This window comes from Acomys minous (assembly GCF_964271855.1).
Source record: "Acomys minous genome assembly, chromosome: 1".
Classification (NCBI taxonomy): Eukaryota; Metazoa; Chordata; class Mammalia; order Rodentia; family Muridae; genus Acomys; species Acomys minous.
In genome coordinates, this window is record NC_140483.1 from 178,691,269 (window position 1) to 178,708,928 (window position 17,660).

At 46.3% G+C, this 17,660-nt stretch overlaps 1 protein-coding gene across 1 annotated transcript in view; it reads left to right on the forward strand.

Moving 5' to 3' along the window:
* MTAP (methylthioadenosine phosphorylase) overlaps positions 1-17,660 on the forward strand; it is a 45,460-nt gene that overhangs the window by 19,083 nt on the left and 8,717 nt on the right. The window contains exons 5-6 of the mRNA XM_084799873.1: positions 14,690-14,792; positions 15,630-15,869. Of these exons, the coding sequence (XP_084655999.1) occupies positions 14,690-14,792; positions 15,630-15,869 (343 nt within the window). The remainder of the gene's footprint in view (positions 1-14,689; positions 14,793-15,629; positions 15,870-17,660) is intronic.

Sequence of the window (17,660 nt, forward strand, 5' to 3'; positions counted from 1 at the left end):
TGTTGTCACTATGTCACATTTTCTTTCTCTGTGAATAGGCATCAGAGTTGGTCTTGTGCCTTGGCTGGGTGTGCAGGGGTCTCTGTAGTATGCTGGCGTAGATACTTCCGTTGTATGCTGAAGGATGGCATCGGTCCTGCTGTCTTCCCTTTCTCTGAGGAACTCTAGGCTGATTCTCATGGTGGCTGGCCTAATATACCTCCCCACCAACAGCTGATAAGGGCTTGCTGTCTTCTTTCTGTATCTCTACCTGCCTTTGTAGCCTGCTTTTTTTGACTACCTATTCTGAGCAGGCTAAGATGAAATCTCACTATGCATTTGATTGACATGTCCCTAATGGCTAAAAATGTTGAACATTTGTCAGGTGTTTATTAGTTGTTTCTACTTCTGAGAAGTATCCATGCGGTTTGTTTCCCCGTTTATCAATTGGTTTGTTTATTTTTTTTTTTTTAATTTAGTTCTTTGTATATTTTGGGTTTTAGTCCCTTGCCTGATGAAAAGCTGGCAAGGATTTTTTCCCAATTTCTGAGCACTTTCTGGAAGCGTACTCTGTTGTGTGTGTGCTTCTTAGCTGGTGCAATCCTCTCTGCCGGCTGCTCTTATTTCCTAGAGTTCTTCAGGAAGTGCTTGCCTTGCCCGGGCCCTTATCGCAATGTGTTTTTCCTCTATTTTCTACCAGCACTCTCAGGGCTGCAGGGCTGATGCTGAGGTCTTTCTTTGATCTGTTTTGAGTTGGCTTTGAGTGTGTGCAGGATTCAGGCGGGGGGGGGGGGGTGAGTGTGGGATCTAGTTTCAGTTATCTGCCTACGTGTGAATATCTCATTTCCCCTGCAGCATTTACCAGGAGTTGTCATTTTTCTGTCATATTTTTGGTACCTTCACCAGGAGTCAGATGGCTGTGTTTCCTCTGATCTTTGTCATTCCTTCTCTGTACTGCTCTCGTTTTCCTGAGACACTGGTGTTCAGTTAGGTTATTTACTTGAGATCTTTCCTGACTACAAACCCCTTCTTAGAACTCTGTGGTATCTCACGGGTTCTAGTTAAGTCGTGTAGGACGTTGTCAATTCCTTCCGTGGTTACTTGTATTGACCCACTCCCTGGCTGCTGAAAAATACCTTCTTTCATCTCTGTGTGTGTAAACATTTCTAGGTTTTATCTTGTTGGTTCTAATATTTGTTCCATTATAAGCTGATAAGATACAAAGAATTAGTCCACTTTCTTGGTATTGGGCGAACAGTTGCTCTGTGGCTTAAATTGTGGTTTCTTAGGAAGGCGCTTCCATGAGCCCAGAAGAATTGCATGTTCCTCAGTCATGGATTAGGATGTCGTGTAGTCCCTATAAAGTCTGTTTGATCTGTAGCGTCCTTTACTGGTTATTATTTTTAGGAGCCTGGATTGTGTCTGTTGATAAAACTCTTTACACCCACCGTCTGGCACCCGTGCATCTGTCCTTCATGTCCGACACCCAACACTTGATGCATGTGAATTCCTGCTCGTTATGTTTTCTTCATGGGTTATTTCTTTTGTCAGTTTATAGTGAGCTTCTGGCAAACATCATTTTACTCTGCTTCTTAGTGTGTGTTTTAGACTGCACGCACGTGTGAGGTCCTGCCGCTGGCTTTCTGCGTCTAGCTTAATTCACTTCACAAAATTCCTCCACACTCGCTCACCTTGTCGCAAATGACTGTTGTCTTTTTCACATTAGTGCTTGTCAGCTGGGAAAGGCATGCTTGTTTGTTGGTGAGAGCTTTCCCTGAGCAGTGCTCAGTTTCTAGTTTGGTTCATTGAAGAGAAAACAAACATTTGAATGAGATAAAAACAAAGATATAGCGCGCCTTTAATCCTAGCACTTCGGAGGCTGAGGCTGGCTGGTCTCTGAGTTCAAGGACAACCTGGTCTACAGAGTAAGTTCCAGGACAGCCAGGGCTACACATAGAAACCCTGTCTCTCTCTCTCTCTCACACACACACACATACACAAACGTATCTATAGTAAAAGAAAGGGGGAAAATAATAGAATATACTAAGAAAGTAAAATTTAATGTAAGGAAAGGGGGTGGGGCGAGGGTGTTAGGGCACACCATTAATCCAAGTAGTGGGGAGGCTGGCCTGCCTGTCTGCTAGAGAGTTGAGACCAGCCCACGTGCTACATAGTGAGACCTTGTCTCAAAAAAAGCAGTAAGTGCTTGGTGGGCAGCACACAACAGAGTAAATCGAAAGAAATAGTCATGTACTTCTTGCTAAGGGCATGTGGAGGATTTTCTTTCCAGGTTTTGGGGTGAAGGAGGAATGAGTACTCCTTAGATCCAGTCAGGCAAGTCAAATTGTGTGTTGGGGGGGCAGGTGGTATGGAGGCTGAGCGTGGTCTGCCTTGCCTACCAGCATTGAGCTAAGAGGTGACTGAGAGGATGCAGGGCTCTGTTCATGCCGGTGACCTTGGTGTGTGGTCCCCCTGGGAGGTAGACTGCAGTTTTTCTGGCTTGCCACAAGGGTGGCCTGCTCAGACGGTTGCCATTTACATTCAGGGTACCCTGGTTACTGTTCCTGTGTCTATGAGAAACCAGCTTCTGTGTGTGAGGGTAATGACCAAACCGAGACACCCTGCAACTGAGCAGGCAAGCTGCTGCAGGCGCTGAGTAATGCTTTGCCAGCCCTGGCCACACTAGTCTTTGCCCTAACCCACACGCTCAGCTCATGCCTCAGAGATCCAACAGTGTTGTTTAATAAAGTTTTTCCCACTTATCTGTATAGTGCAGATGATACCTTGTACCATAGCTAACATCAGGGAACATAATTTATCACAGAGTCTTAACTTATATTGCTTATATATTAGCGGTTAAAATCATAGATGTTAAGGTCGTTATGACTGCAAAGTTATGCAAGTTGTGGCCAGTTTCCTGGGTCTATACACCACACTTCCAGCGGGGGTTGGCTTCCTGCTGAGCCAATAGACAGCAGAGAGCCTAAGGACTTGAGGTGTAAGACGACGGGGCTTTGCATGTGCCCAGCAGTAAAGTAAGACAGCAGGCCCCACTCGGAATGTCTCCCCATTGTCGCACCTATAAGCTTGCAGGGAAGAGCTGCCAACCTTTCTTCTCCAGTGAGTGCCGCCCAGCTCCTCAGGGCACAGGTGGCCTGCCTCACAGTGTACTGCTGGAAGGTGCCAGATTCCCTTTTGGAAGACCGGATCCTCTTCCTACCGTGCAGCGGCACACTCTGATCTTAGCCTCCTAGTTTCTCTTATAATTTTAAAATCCAGTATTTCTGGGTTCCATGTGCTCCCTCACTCCACTGCTGTGGTGCTGGGCCTTTCCACACGCTGTACCTTCCGCTTGTAGCTGCGTGCCTGTTACTTTGAACATCACTGGAAAGTGTTGAATGCCTTTAATTAGCGCCTTCCAGTTTGTTGAGAAGGTAGGATATTGGTAAAGCGTCCAGCTAACATCAGAGAGTGTATTGAGTTTGATAAGGCTTTCTTTTACTTTTTAAATTTTTTTTTATTAATTTATTCAGATTATATCTCAATTGTTATCCCATCACTTGTATCCTCCCATTCCTCCCTCCCTCCCACTTTCACCATATTCCCCTCCCTAAGGTCTAAGACCAAGGGGGACCTCCTCCCCCACTATATGGTCTTAGGCTGTCAAGTCTCATCTTGGTACCCTGCTTATTCTTCCTTTGAGTGCCATCAGCCCTCCTCACCAAGGGGAGGTGGTCAAATATGGAGCACCAGAGTTCATGTCAAAGTCAGTCCCCGCTCTCCACACAGCTGTAGAGAGTGTCCATTGGCTAGATCAGAGTAGAGGTTCGATGTTTACTGCTTGTACTGTACTTGATTGGAAAAGACCCCCTGGGCCCAGATTCACCCATCATGTTCTTCTTGTAGGTTTGTAGGACCCTCTGGATCCTTCTATTTCCCCATCTCCTATATTTCTCTTACCTAGAGTCCCAATAGGATGTCCTCATATCTGTCCCAATCTCCTGGTTAGTGAAGACTTTCATGGGACATCCCTGTTAGGCTAGTGTCCAATTATAAGTGAATATATACCATGTGAGTCTTTCTGCTTCTGGGTTAACTCAGTCAGTATGATCATTTCTAGATCCACCCATTTGTCCACAAATTTCAGGATTTCCTTGTTTTTTATGGCTGAGTAGAATTCCATGGTGTAAATGTACCACAGTTTCTTTATCCATTCTTCAACTGAGAGACATTTAAGCTGTTTCCAGGTTCTGGCTATTATGTCTTTTACTTTTTTAATGTGGCCACTGGAAATTTCAAAAACTGCATCTGTGCCTCACAGTTTACTTCTATGAGCCAGCCCTACCTGTATCTCCAATTTGTCAGAACTCTCTGGTGGGTTCTGGACCTGCAAAGTGTGGTCAGGAGCTCATGACTCAGGGCAAGGGAAGAGCGAGGAAGCTTGCCATCCTCACTTCTAAGATGTGGCATGAGAAGATAGTAGGTTTCTTTGGTATTACAGTTCTAGACAAGTATTTCGCTCTCTGTGGTCACCTCAGTGTAATTGAAGAACAGTTGTGTTGCCGTTAAATACCCCTGAGATGCCCTCCACCCACTGGCTGGCCTAGAGGTCATGAGAGCAGCCCAGCACCTGACCTGGGCAGCGCAGTGGAGCTGGCTCTGGTGATGTGGGTGCAGGAGAGCTGGCCCTGCCCCTTGCCAGCAGAGGCATTGGATGAGTTACCTGGGGCAGACCTAGCTAGAGAGCTTGTCCTCTAGAGAGCTGGTGGGCTGACCAACTCAGCTACACCCAGACCTTTGAGTTGGCCCACCCCAACAAGCACCTCATGTGAAAGGGTCTGCAGATCCAAAGCTGCAGGGCCTCCATGACATGGGGTGGGCTGGGGTGGGATTGGAGCGCATGATGTGGCATTCACAAAGAATCAATGTAAAGGTCTTTTTAAAAATGAATAAATAAAGCATCTCCTCTGATCCTGAAAGGAGCCTGGTGTGGCTACACAACCCGAGGACACTCTGACCCTGGCACACTCAGGCTTGCATGCTGTTCTGCTTTCTCCAGTACAGTGACACTCAGGACTCCCCTTTTCTTTCTCCTCCCAGATTTTGTCTCTGTTGGATGAAATGTTGTATGTGAGGGTGGGAAAAGATTCTTGGAAAGCAGTATCCTTTTTTTCCCCCTAAGGATCTATGTTTTATTATTAGAGCGGAATCTAATATTTCCTACTAGGATTCATAGTCAGTGTCGCCCTCCTCGTCTTCATGCCCCTGCGCTCTAAGGTGCCTGTGGTACAACACTTTGTGAGATGTTTTCATACACCAAAGATTGAAAACAAGGATTCATACCATTCATAGGAAGAATGCATATAAATCATCTTCTGCCTGTCTGCCTTCCTTCCTTTCTCTTCCTTCTTCCTTCTGTCCTTCCTTCCTTCCTTTTCTTTTTTCCTTCCTCTTCCTTCCTTCTTCCTTTCCTTTTTTCTCTTCCTTCCTTTCCTTCCTTCTTCCTTCCTTTCTTTCCTTCCTCCTTTCTTTCCTTCCTTCCTCCTCTTCCTTCCTTTCCTTCCTTCCTTCCCTTCTTTCCTTTCCTTCCTTCCTTCCTCCTCTTCCCAGCCTCACTAGGCTAGTGGTCTTGTTCTGCACACCCACCGTGTTATTTTCATTTTCTTCATGGTTATTAACAGTCCCTTTGACAAGAAAAGGAATGGGACCTTTTACTTGGTTGAAGGGAATCTTGTTTGGCATTTGTTTCAAAGGGTCCTTATAGGGCATCCACGATTCTAACTTGAGGTTTGTCTCCTGTGCTGCGTGGAGGGTATGCGTGGGTGGATGCGCTTACTTCACCGTCATCCTGCCACCTGTGGGGAACTGAAGCAGCCTGCTGTGTGAGTGGGGGTGGGCAGCTGTCACACGGGAGTCAGAGAACCCTTCACCCCTCCTCAACTCTGGCTGCAGTGTGGATAAAGATGGCCCAGCCGCTCTGGAGGCTCCAGTTGGGCTTTTAGATGGTGTTTCTTCCTTGAAGTCTGTGTGTGCTTTCAGCCCAGCATCTTCTGGTCTTCAGTGTCACTTTGCCACGGACGGTTCAAGCAGCAGTTGTATGAACCCCCAGTTACTTGCTGAGGGGGATCTACAGTTACTTCCTCACCAGATGTTAACAGTTCTTCTCACAAGTGTCTTTGAAGGTGCAGTGTCCTCTGAGCCCTACAGGATCTAGGATGAGGCTTCTCATGAGGTCAGACACTGGTGATAGAAACCTCCTCCCTGCCTGTGGCTTGGCAAGGGCCTTGTGTAAACAAGCTGGATTCTAAGAAGAGGCTTAGACAAATTTAGAAGCATGGTTGTGCAGGTTGCTTTGTTGCTTATCAGCTTTGTAGCTAATAGTTCACAAGGGTTGGTTTTAGAGTCTTGCATAGGGGTGCCTGCTTCTCAGGGACTCTGCTGGCTTCTGCCCAGTGCTGGGGCACTCGGTTGTTTCTTCCTATGTTACTTGTGGCCTGTGCTCCCTCTGTTTTCTAAGCTAACCACTGTTAGATACTGTCTTTATTAGGGTTCCTGCTGTTGCTGTGATGAAGACATCGTGACCAAAAAGCAAGTTGGGGAGGAAAGGGTTTATTTGGCTTACACTTCTAGGTGATAATTCATCACTGGAGGAAGCCAGGACAGGAACTCAAGCTGGCTACAACAAGGAGGCAGGAGCTGATACCGAAACCAAGGGGGAGTGCTGCTTACTGGCTCACTTCCCATGGCTTGCTCAGCCTGCTTTCTTAAAGAACCCCGGACCACCAGCCCAGGGATGGCTCCACCTACCATGGGCTAGGCACTCCATTGATCACTAATTGAGAAAATGTCCCTTCCTCTTGATGACTCTCACGTGTGTCAAGTTGACACACAGAATCAGCCAGGACAGATACTATTACAGATCCTGTTGTCTGTGCGGAAGAAAAGTAATACAGCCGTGCCATTCAAGAGTTTGGGAGGCCCGGGGACAGGGATTTCCAGAAGTTTCTACATGTGTCCTTTCTCGCCTGTGCCATCAGTCTCTGCTATATTACTGAATTCATTGACGGCACAGGGAAGAAAGGGCATATGTAGGAATTGTTGATGCAGGTCCTTATTTTAAGGTTAAAACGAAATTCACAGAAGCAGAGCCACTTCTGTGACTCAGAATGCCAGGTGAAACAAGAATGCCAATGAAAAGAAAGGAAAATGAGCTTTTTTTCTCTTTTTCTAATACTAGCCTTCATCAGGAAAGTTGCACAGTTTAGGGTTTGGTTTTGTTTTACAATGGAAAAATAATGTAAAAAAAAAAACCCTCAAGATCAAAGAAAATAAGGTGTCCCTTGCAGTGCTGCATGGTTTCTTTGAAGCCTGGCTAGCCGCTTGCTGATTAGGTAACTGCTTAAAGAAAGCAAAGAGCTGCCACTCAGTAAGCAGTGAAGACGCCTAGTTTTTTGCTGGCTCTGCCCTCAAATGCCTTTGTCCTTCAGTGTCCTTATCTGCTAGTGTAAGAGTTTTGGGGGTGTCAGGTTCTAGTGTGCTCCTTCTCAAGCTTGCTGTTGGCTTTTTTTTTTTTCCAGTTTATCCTCTTGCAGGAAGAATAGGAGAGGCCTGACTATGCTATTGGCTTTGCATTCTGACTCATCAGGAAAGTCCCGCAGTAAACACATGGGCGAATAGATTATGCCTGTTTATTTTACCATCTCAGAGACACAGCCCTGCCTTGGGCTTCCCCTGTGATATCATCATTTAAGGCCGTGATGATGGGGGGTGTGCTTTGGTGTCCAGGCCACATCGACCTCTTTTCATCTTGAGAGTGTGTGTGGGGAGGGGGGGAGGAGTATCTGTTCTAGTGACTACAAACAAACTGCCAAGTGGAGTGTGATAGCTTGCACCCGTGACCTTAACCCTCAGGAGGCCACGGCAGAAACATTGTGAGTTAGAGGACAGATTACATAGTGACAGCAGCACCGTCTGAAACAAAAATGGCAGGAATGGTGGTTTATGATAAAGAGTTTCCCAGGGCCCCTTGCATTGCTCTGCCCTGCTCCTCTCAGAGGCAGGGGCACACAAGACAGGAACATCCTGTTCCTACAGCATCTTGTGTGTCTTCCTCACTCTGTGCTGAGAACATCTTCCTCAGTTTTATAAGGAATCGGGTAGGAACTGTTTGGCGTCCACTGCTGCCCGCCTCTGCACGCCCTTTCATCCCTAACCTGTGTCCGAGTTATGCTTTTGTATCTAGCTGTGCTTAAAGTGAGGTCAACAACCCCCAAGAAGTAGGTTGTTCTTACATTCTGCTCTTGAATCTAGATTAGCTGTAGCTCTTCACGGTATTGCCACGTGTCTCGCTGTAAAAACTGAGCTACGGAGCTGGGTGCCACGGTCCGTTGATTACGGGCACCCAGTGACTGTTCTCCTGGTCATGCTTGACGAGACCTTGGTACAGAGATAACGTTACATGTCAGCAAGTGGGCCCTGGGGGACGCAAACTCAGGTGACTCTCAAGCCTGTCACCTCAGCTCTGCCCACCCCAGTGAGATAGATCGGATTTTGTAATTGTCTTCTGGCCATGTGCTCGCTGATCGTTGCCGGAACCATCTGTCTCTCTTTTGTCACTGAGTCTTGTCTGCGCATGCTCAGGCCCACCCTCTCCCCTGAATGCTTTCTGGATAGTACTCCCCTTTTCCATTTGAGAGCCCTGTAGTTGCTTTCCACACACCCTCCTGCACGGTGTACGGACATAAATCAAGAAACCACCCCAGATGTTTACCCCTTGTGGAGTTTATCACAGGTCAGCAACTCCCATGGGGGTGTTTCTGGGGCTTTGAGAGGCAGAAGCTACTCTCACAGACTGACTCAGTCCTTCCTGTAATTTGGTGTGACTTGTTCCAACGTAGGGACCTATACTTCGTGGACTCTCGACACTTTTCTAGAAATGGCTTCCTTAGAAGTTTATTTGCTTGTTTCTCTCTTTTCCACATTTGGTCTTCTGAAAAGGAAGTCAAGTTACCTGCGAATAATTCCATAGTGAATGAAAATGTCACCTCCTGCCCTGAGGACATTCCGATTTCTTAAATGTAACTGTTGCTGTTAGACATGGACCTTTTAAAAGGGCAATCTGACCCCTTAGTGGAGTTTAAAATGCCAAAGCCTGTCCAGCCAGCTTTCTCCCACTTTTACAGTTCGTAAATCCTACGCATCAGCTCACTGAGGGATACTTCTTTCTACACGCAGTATGCCTATGTGTGGCTGTTGTTTCCTGGGTAGACAGCCTAGGGCAGTGATTATGCAGCCTGGTAAAACTATTTACATTGACCTGGAGCAAGTCTGGGACATTAGGAAACAATAATATTATTTAATAATGCTGTTGTCCACTTTTACAGATGCACAGCTGTGAAGTCTTCTCTGACCCTCAGACTTTGTGTTGAAATCCTTGTAGTTAAGGGGGTGATGTCAGATTTGTTTCTGCTGTGCTACTCCTATCAGAGTTAAGATTTTCGTGATTGTTATTTTCGTGTTTGGGTTTTTTTTTTAATATAATAAAACATTTTTTAACGTTGCTTGAAAATATTAGAAATGAGCTGGGTATGTGGGTTGCCCATCTGGAATCTCAGCACTCAGGAGCTGGAAGTCGTAGTGACACTTGAGAGTGTGAGACAGTCTGGGCTCCGTGGCAAGATCCTACTGGTCTCGCTGCAGATCTAGTCCACAGAGGGTCTTCCAGAGCTCTTCTCCGTAGGGAACCAAGAACCCAAGCCAATTCCGTGACAGCTACAGCATAGAATGCCACGCTGGAGACTCAGTGTGTTGGTCAAGGCAAAGGATGCTACATAAGAAATGGGCCAGGAAGCTGGGTAGCCAGGAACTGGAGCCTGGATAGCCCAGAGGCCCAGAATAGAACCAAACATGACAAATAAGAAATACAAATCATCAGTAAACATACGGTATTCATTCCTCCCGAGTGATTGAACAAATTCAAAGTTTAAAATGTAACATGAGCTTTGCTCAGACTTGGAAACCCTGAAAATATATAGGCGGGAAAAAAAGCATGTTTTTTAAGGTTCTTAAAAACGGATTTATTTTATTTTCTGTGTATGAATGTTTTGCCTATGTGCATGTGCGTGCACCACATGTGTGTCTGGTGCCCTCAGTGCTCGGTTTGGTTGTTTCTTTTCTCTCTCTTGCTTTTTGTTTTTTTTGTTTTGTTTTGTTTTGTTGTTGTTGCTGGTGCTGCTGCTTCTTGTTGTTGTTGTTATTGGTGCTGTTGTTACAGTTGTTAATCAGTTAGGAGTACTCCTGAGATTGGAGCAGTGGGGTGGCCCCCTTGAGCTGGGAGAATCCCTTTTCCCAGAAACCATCCGTGTGAAAGCTGACTCATGTGCTGCACTTGTGCTGGGGCTTGCTAGGGCAGAGGCTGCCTTCGGAAAGCACCTCAGGAGGGTGGTTGTCTTAATTAAGAATTAATGTAGGGAGGGCAGCACCCGTTCCCTAGGCAGGGGTCCTGACTAATATGAGAGGGGAAAGCCACCTATAGGCACATGTTTACTCTCTGCTGTGTTATGTGGATGTGATCTGCCCCACTTTCTCAAGCTTCTGTCACCGGCCTCCCCACTAGGAGCCTGGAATTAGGAGCTAAGCCCTTTCTCTCCTTAAGTTGCTTTTTGTAGGGTCACTTAGTCACAGCGACAGACACAAAGCTAGAAAAGCATCTGCCCCTGCTTGGCACCCTCAAGCAGTTTGAGAGGCTTCCTCAGTCGGAGCCCCTTCAAACTGCCAAATTCACCCCTTGGCAGAAGAGAGGGCAGAAGCAGATGTTCTGTGTGCAGCGGTGGCCAGTGCTAGACCCTTGGGTTATATTATCTCATTCCACCCTCACATAGCCCATGTTGGGTAAGTGACTCTGTCTCCCTCCCCCAATTTTAAGTATAGGAAGATCTGAGGTGTAGAGGTCAGAGTGACTTTCCCAGAAGCAAACAGCCAGTGCGTAGTGAAGCCAGCCTGATAGTAGTTCCCTGAAACCCATGTTTAATTGGACACAATATTAATCTCTTTACTTTGGGAGAAGGAGCTGACCTTTGGCAGTACTTCTTTACTGCCATAGAAGCCGTTAACTAAGGTTGCTCAGGTATCTCACTATATAGAAACGAGTGTATCTGCTCCCTGTTGCTGGTAAAACAAATTACAAGCAAGCGTAGGGGCTTATTGCAGGTTTATCGTCTTGTTATTATTTAGTTAGTCGTTTAACATGGGTTTCACCGGGCCTTTTAAAAACTAGCTGTTGGCAAGGCTCTATTACTCTCGGGGGGTTGCTTAAGATGGAGTCCATTTCCTGACCCTTTGTCCTCCACATTCCTTGGCTTATGGCCCGCATCCATCCAGAACCAGCACTAATGGCATCTACACATCTGCTGCTACCCTCTTGCACACAGTAAGGAGTCTCATAATGATGATGTTGTTCCCTCATAATAAATTAATCCAGAATTATCTTTCTACTTTGATATCCATCTGCTGCTTTTGTTTCCCTCTGCCATAAACGGTAATGCAATCATAGGTTCTCGGGGCAAACCTGTGGACATCTTGTGGGATGGTCGTTACCCAGATGTAACGTGGAGGTAGGATTGCATCTGAGTGTATTGACGGGCAGCCACAGAAGCTTTCGATGCTGCTTCCATTTTCAAGCAAGGATGCGGGTGGGTATTTAGTCTTATTTCAGCTGCTACGGCAAAATACTGTAGATTGAATGGCTGCTAAACAATAGGAATTTCTCATTCAGAAGCCTGAGAAGATCAAGAAAAGATCCCATGGATGTGGTGTCTGAGAAGAGCTGGCTTTCTTAGCATCATCTTGCTGTGTGCTTGGGTAGTTAAAAGGGACCAGCTTAGTTCCCTGGATCCTCTTTTGTCATGAGATGCTGTGCGGATGCTACTCATGACCTGGTCTTAGCCTCCTGATACACTATGACCTTAAGGGATATGATTTCAACATAGAAAACCTGAAGGTTGTACGAGCCTTATATGTCACTGTAAGGGTTTTGCTTTAAACGTATATAGGGTTTGGAGTGTTAAGGAGTTTGTCCAAGACACATTTGAGTTAAGGGAAAAAAAAAATCAAACTAAAGGATAAACTATGCCTCCTGTCAACAATTGAACTACACAGTTCAACTATAATTGTGAATCCAGACAAGCTGGTTTGGTTGGAAATGGAAAAGTGACCTTTCAGGCTTTGTCAGCATGCTCTCCTCGGAGACTGTGTCTGCAAGATTGTTCCAGGCTTTGGGCTGACTTCTAGAAGATGCAGCTGGCTTCTCTGACAGATTCCCAGTGGAGGGCAGATGCTCCACAGGTGACACACGTTTTGGTCTAGGATTTCCTCTGGGGTTGCCTTGCACGTTTCTCAGCTGTGGTTGTTAGCCCCCTTGCTCTCCTGGAATTCATTTCGCACGGACAGTTCCTCTGTTTATGATGTATTGGTGTGCTCTATGTTACTAACCATTTCACTGAGCGCAGTGACACTTAAGTTAATGCTGCAGATGCCACCAGTCTGTATCTTCATTGATTTTAATGTTACTTTCTCTCTCTCTCTTCCCTGGGGTCAGGCTCTCTGGGTCCTCGGCCTGCAGCTGACCTTCAGGTGTCTCTACTGAGTTATCGGGGCACCTTGATTGACTTATTCCTCCTGTTGCTTTTATAAATGAAGGGATGAGCACTGTGGGTTATTTTTGTATGTTTGCTGTTTTGTTTTGTCTTTCAGTCTCATTATGTAGACCAAGCTGGCCTTGAACTCAAAGATATCCACCTGCCTCTGTCTCCTACATACTGGAGACATATAGCATCAGGCTCAGCAAATACTATGCTTTATTAGAAAATGGGAGAATGAAAAATATACAGAATATAACTATGTAACTTGTAATCAGATACCTTCATTTAAAAAGAAAAATGTGAGCTAAGTGGTCATGGCACACACCCTTAGTCCCAACACTAGGGAGGCACAGGCAGGCAGACCTCTGAGTTCAAGGACAGCCAGGGCTACAAAAAGAAACCTTCTCTAAAAAACAAAATCAAGAAATAAAAGAAAAACATATGCTGTTGTATTTTAAGGAGTGAATAAAGACCAGTCAACAAATAACAAGTAACATAGCAAGATGTGTGGAGTCAGAGAAGCAGTGGACATGTCAGTGCTATAGGTATTCCTGCTTGGACTCCTGTTGCCATAGCTACTGGAAGCCTGGACTCCTGTTGCCACAGCTACTGGAAGTTTTAGTTCCTTGCTTTATAATCCCAGTTGTAAGTGGGCACATTGCTACAACCTAACTCTTCCTAATAAAGCCAGGCAGAGGTGATAACATAGCATGGTTTTGTTGGTCAGTCTTCCAGGGAAAACACTGCGCATGTGGGCTAGAGCTCTCTTGTGACCCATTCGTCAACCTCAGCTGGGTTTGCTCGGTGGGACTTCTCTCAGGCATGTGAAAGAGAGTTGTAGAGATGAGGCTTGCTTTCTTCCACAGCAGTGGGGCTTCATCTCCAACAGGTGACTTTGATGCCAGCTGGAGTCACTAAGTATGACATAGCCCAAGGAATAGTTAATTTGGGACAATAACTATGCCAACTGTGTAAACAGAACAAGCAAAAAGATTTTCCCATTCTGCCCCACTCCACTTCCAGAAAAAGACACCAGATCTCCTGCCTTTGGCTTTCCTATGTGCTACTCCTTGCTCATCTGCTCCTCTGCAGGGAAAGGCATGGGCAGGAGGAGTTTAGGAAAAAAAAAAAATCAATGCATACATACGAAAAAAAGTTTGTATTTTTTTCTGAAAGCTTCCAGGAAGAAGTTGAGTGAACTGGCAGTGAGCTCATGTCTTTTATGGGTTAAAAAAAAAAAAGATTTTAGCTAAAAACTTGAAATAAAAAACTTGACAACAGGTAGAGAAGCAAGCTGAACTAGAGACAGATTCCCTTGGGTCCAGGACAGTCTTAGCTTCGTTCTGCAGTAGATCAGTGGCCTGGAAAAATGTGACTAGAGTTTAAGGTAGCAATTATTTTTACTTTAAGTACTTTAAGTACGGGCAAATGTGGGTATGGACCTTGTATGGCCTTGAAACAAAGCTATATGTTTAGAAAGGTTTGGTTTTGTTTCTGTTTTTCAAGACAGGGTTTTTCTGTCATGGGCTCACTTTGTAGACCAGGCTGGCTTTGAACTCACAGCGATCCACCTGCCTCTCCCTCCCTGAGTGCTGGGATTACAGGTGTGTGCTGCTGCACCTGACTTAAAAAGTATTTCTTAGGATTTTAGGGAGATCTGGGTATCATCTCAGTCAGTGCTTACAGTTGACAATTATGAAACAGCTAACAACTAAAATGAGTCTAATACAGTTTGGGGAAATAGTGGGCAGTCTGGGCAACAGTACACTGAGCTCACTCTGCAGTCTTCTGTATACATTATGATGAAATGTTTCGGATTGACTTTGCTTGGTCTTTCCCTGCCCTCCCCGAGGTCCTGATAAGGGGTACTTAACAATCTCAATGGGTTAGGAGCAAGTTGCAATCAGCCCAGAGCTAGAAGAGTCCAATTCAAACCTGAAGATGCTCAGTGATGATTACCTTCAGCTTTCTACAGCTACTGGATGTGGTGTGACCTAGACACAGCAGGTTCGCTCGCCCTAGAGGACAGAGATGGTGCGTTCTCAGAAGTAAGACCCACTTTCTCTTTCCAGGACATCCCTAAGGCCTCAGACCTTCTATGATGGAAGTCATTGCAGTGCCAGAGGAGTGTGCCATATCCCAATGGCTGAACCATTTTGCCCCAAAACGAGAGAGGTTTGTAGTCTCTCTGACAGGTAAACCAGATGAGAGTCTAAGGGCTCGGGGTGGCATCTGCAGGTAGACCAGTTAGCCGAGTCACGATCCGTCTCCATCCTTCAGCTTTAGTTTGGAAAGTAATGAGCTAATATTAGCAATATTTCATTGCCAACGATACCTCCATTCTTAGTTACTTTATGCAGAAACGTTTTACCCGCTGAGCCTTCTCTCCAGCCCCAGAATTGTTTCTGATGAAATTAATGTTTCTAAAAAAAAAAAACCCTGAGCGTGGCCTTGCAGTAAGGAATGCCCAGATAAGTTGATCTTGGGGGGGGAGGGGGAGTCAGGAGAGCCGTTGCTCATTTCACCATATGTCCTTGGAGGGGCAGCAAGCTAAAGGGAAAGAGGGAAAGAAAGTCTGCCAAAGCTTTCCAAACAGTCAGAGAGTCGGTGTAAGAGAACAGTGCCCAGACAGCTGCAGCTCGGAGAACAGCACTTGGCTCTGTGTGTGGCAAGTGATTCCTTAGTCGAGCCAGTGTGAAAGGTCAAGAGCTAAGACACAAGTCCAGACTGAAGAAGCCCTGGCCTAGCCTTCCTAAGGCCTTAAGAAGAGAGTGAGATTCCAGACCATGAGTCAAAGTCTGCTTGGTGTGTTTTCTCTAAAACGCTATGAGCTATGCCTGCAGTGGACTTGACTGTGTGAGTACTGGGCTACCTGGTACCTTCCAAGGATCCAGGTTCCCTAAGGGCATTATAGCAAAAAGTCTACTGTTGAGGTAATTAGTTTTGCTAAAGTAGAAGGAAAACTCCTAGACCGCATGTGGGTTTGTGTGATCTGTGTTCTTCTTTTTCCAGGTCCTCATTGAAACAGCTAAGAAGCTTGGACTTCGATGCCATTCAAAGGGGACGATAGTCACAATTGAGGGGCCCCGGTTCAGCTCCCGGGCGGAGAGCTTTATATTCCGTACTTGGGGTGCTGACGTCATCAATATGACCACAGTTCCAGAGGTGGTGCTTGCAAAGGAGGCAGGGATTTGTTATGCGAGCGTTGCCATGGCAACGGATTACGATTGTTGGAAGGAGCATGAGGAAGCGGTAAGTGGGAGCTGCTCCTGATCACGTGTGGCGTGGCCTTCTGGGTGTCATGGGTTTTTTTTAAGTTTTCATTAGGCCTTGTTAGCTATTCTCTGTAGTTCCTATTGGAATATAAGCTCTTCCCCTGAGGCTGGGGCAGTTCTGAGAATCAGTAGTGAAGTACATTGTGAGTGTGTTGATGGACTGAGAATCATTGGCACCTGGGCCTTACTTTATAGATAACGATGTAATCTGAGTGCAGTTTCCGTCTGCTGTTGTTGCTTCTTATGTTTATCTGCACGGAGAAGGAAACGCTAGTAAGAAAGCCCTGAGTCGCTGTCCTGTTCATCATGCTGTGGCTGGATGCTGTGCTTAGCCCAAGAACATGCTGGCAAATACAAGTCCTTAAGGAGCCAAAGTTCCGTTTGGGGAAGATGGAGTCAGTCTTAGTCAGTGTTCTGTTGCTGTGAAGAGACAACCTGACCAAAACAACTCTTATAAAAGAAAGCACTGACCTGGGGCTCTGTTTATGGTTTGAGAGGTTTAGTCTGTTATCATCATGGGGGAAGCGTGGCAGCACACAGGCAGCCATGGTGCTGAGTTCTCCATCCTGATCCCCAGTCAGCAGAGAGAGAGAGCCACTGGGCCTGACTTGGGGCTTCTAAAACCCCCAAAGTCCACCCCCAGCGACACGCTTCCTACGATACAGCCATGCCTCCTAATCCTTCTCAAGGTCCAGTCCCTGGTGACCACGATTCAAACGTGTGAGCCTATAGAGGCCCTTTCTAGTCAGACCACCACAGAGGCTAAGCGAATCAGTACCAAAAAAAAGCAGGTGGTGCTGAGTTTTGTGAGTATCGGCCCTGTTGCCTGAACCAAATATTTAAAGTGTGTGAGTGCTCCCGGAAAGTGTAACGAGGAAGGTGGCCGAAGTGAGAGGCACTCGGAGGAGGGGGAAGGCAGAATGGGGCGTGGCAGGGCCGTGGTGCACCATGGGAAGGATTGCAGACAGGACAGTGAGGGGTGCTGACAAGGAACACAGTAAAGTCCACCTGGGACTTGAAGAGCCTGGAACATGGATGCCGAGCCGCCTGGGACAGCATTTTCATTAGAGAAAACTTGAACTCCACAAAGCGGTATCAGGTTCCACAGCCCGGCCACACCCACACGTGGCTCTTCCCACTCCTCCCTCCCTGCCATCTTTTGGGGGCCCCCTAAAAGCCCTCTTTAATTCAAAAGCAGAAACAATTTGTACTAAAAAGTGATATGTCTTGTTGAATCGCTAGACTATTGGCATTTCTCTTCTGATCACATAATTTTTTAGCGGTGTGATCATATATCAAGATCTCTCATAAACCAATGCTGTGTGTTAATGATAGGCCTCTTAATTCTTTATTTATGTATCCTTTCCTCAGCAGTGAGTGAGAGAGTCGAGCCCAGGGCCTGGCATATGCTCTGTCGCTGAGCCACATTCTCAGTCTCCTTTTGTACTCTGAGTCACGGTTTCACTGACTCTCCCGCTGTGGTTTGAGCTCCAGTTCCTCTGCCTCGGCCTCTGAAGGAGCCAGGATGACAGGCTCAGTCGCAGGCCCTGCCGAGTCGCCATTATTTTAAGCTCCTTCCTCCTTTAAAAAAAAATCCTTTCCTTCTACCCGAGGAACAAGGACATCTTCCTGTCACTTGTCATGTTTTAAAATGGAGAAAGGAAGAAAAAAAACATGAAAAGGTTTTTAGAAAGAAACGTGGAGGTCACTGAGCACGTTCATTTGGAGGGCTGGACTCTTGCAGAGGGCCGCTGGCTCAGAGCGCTCC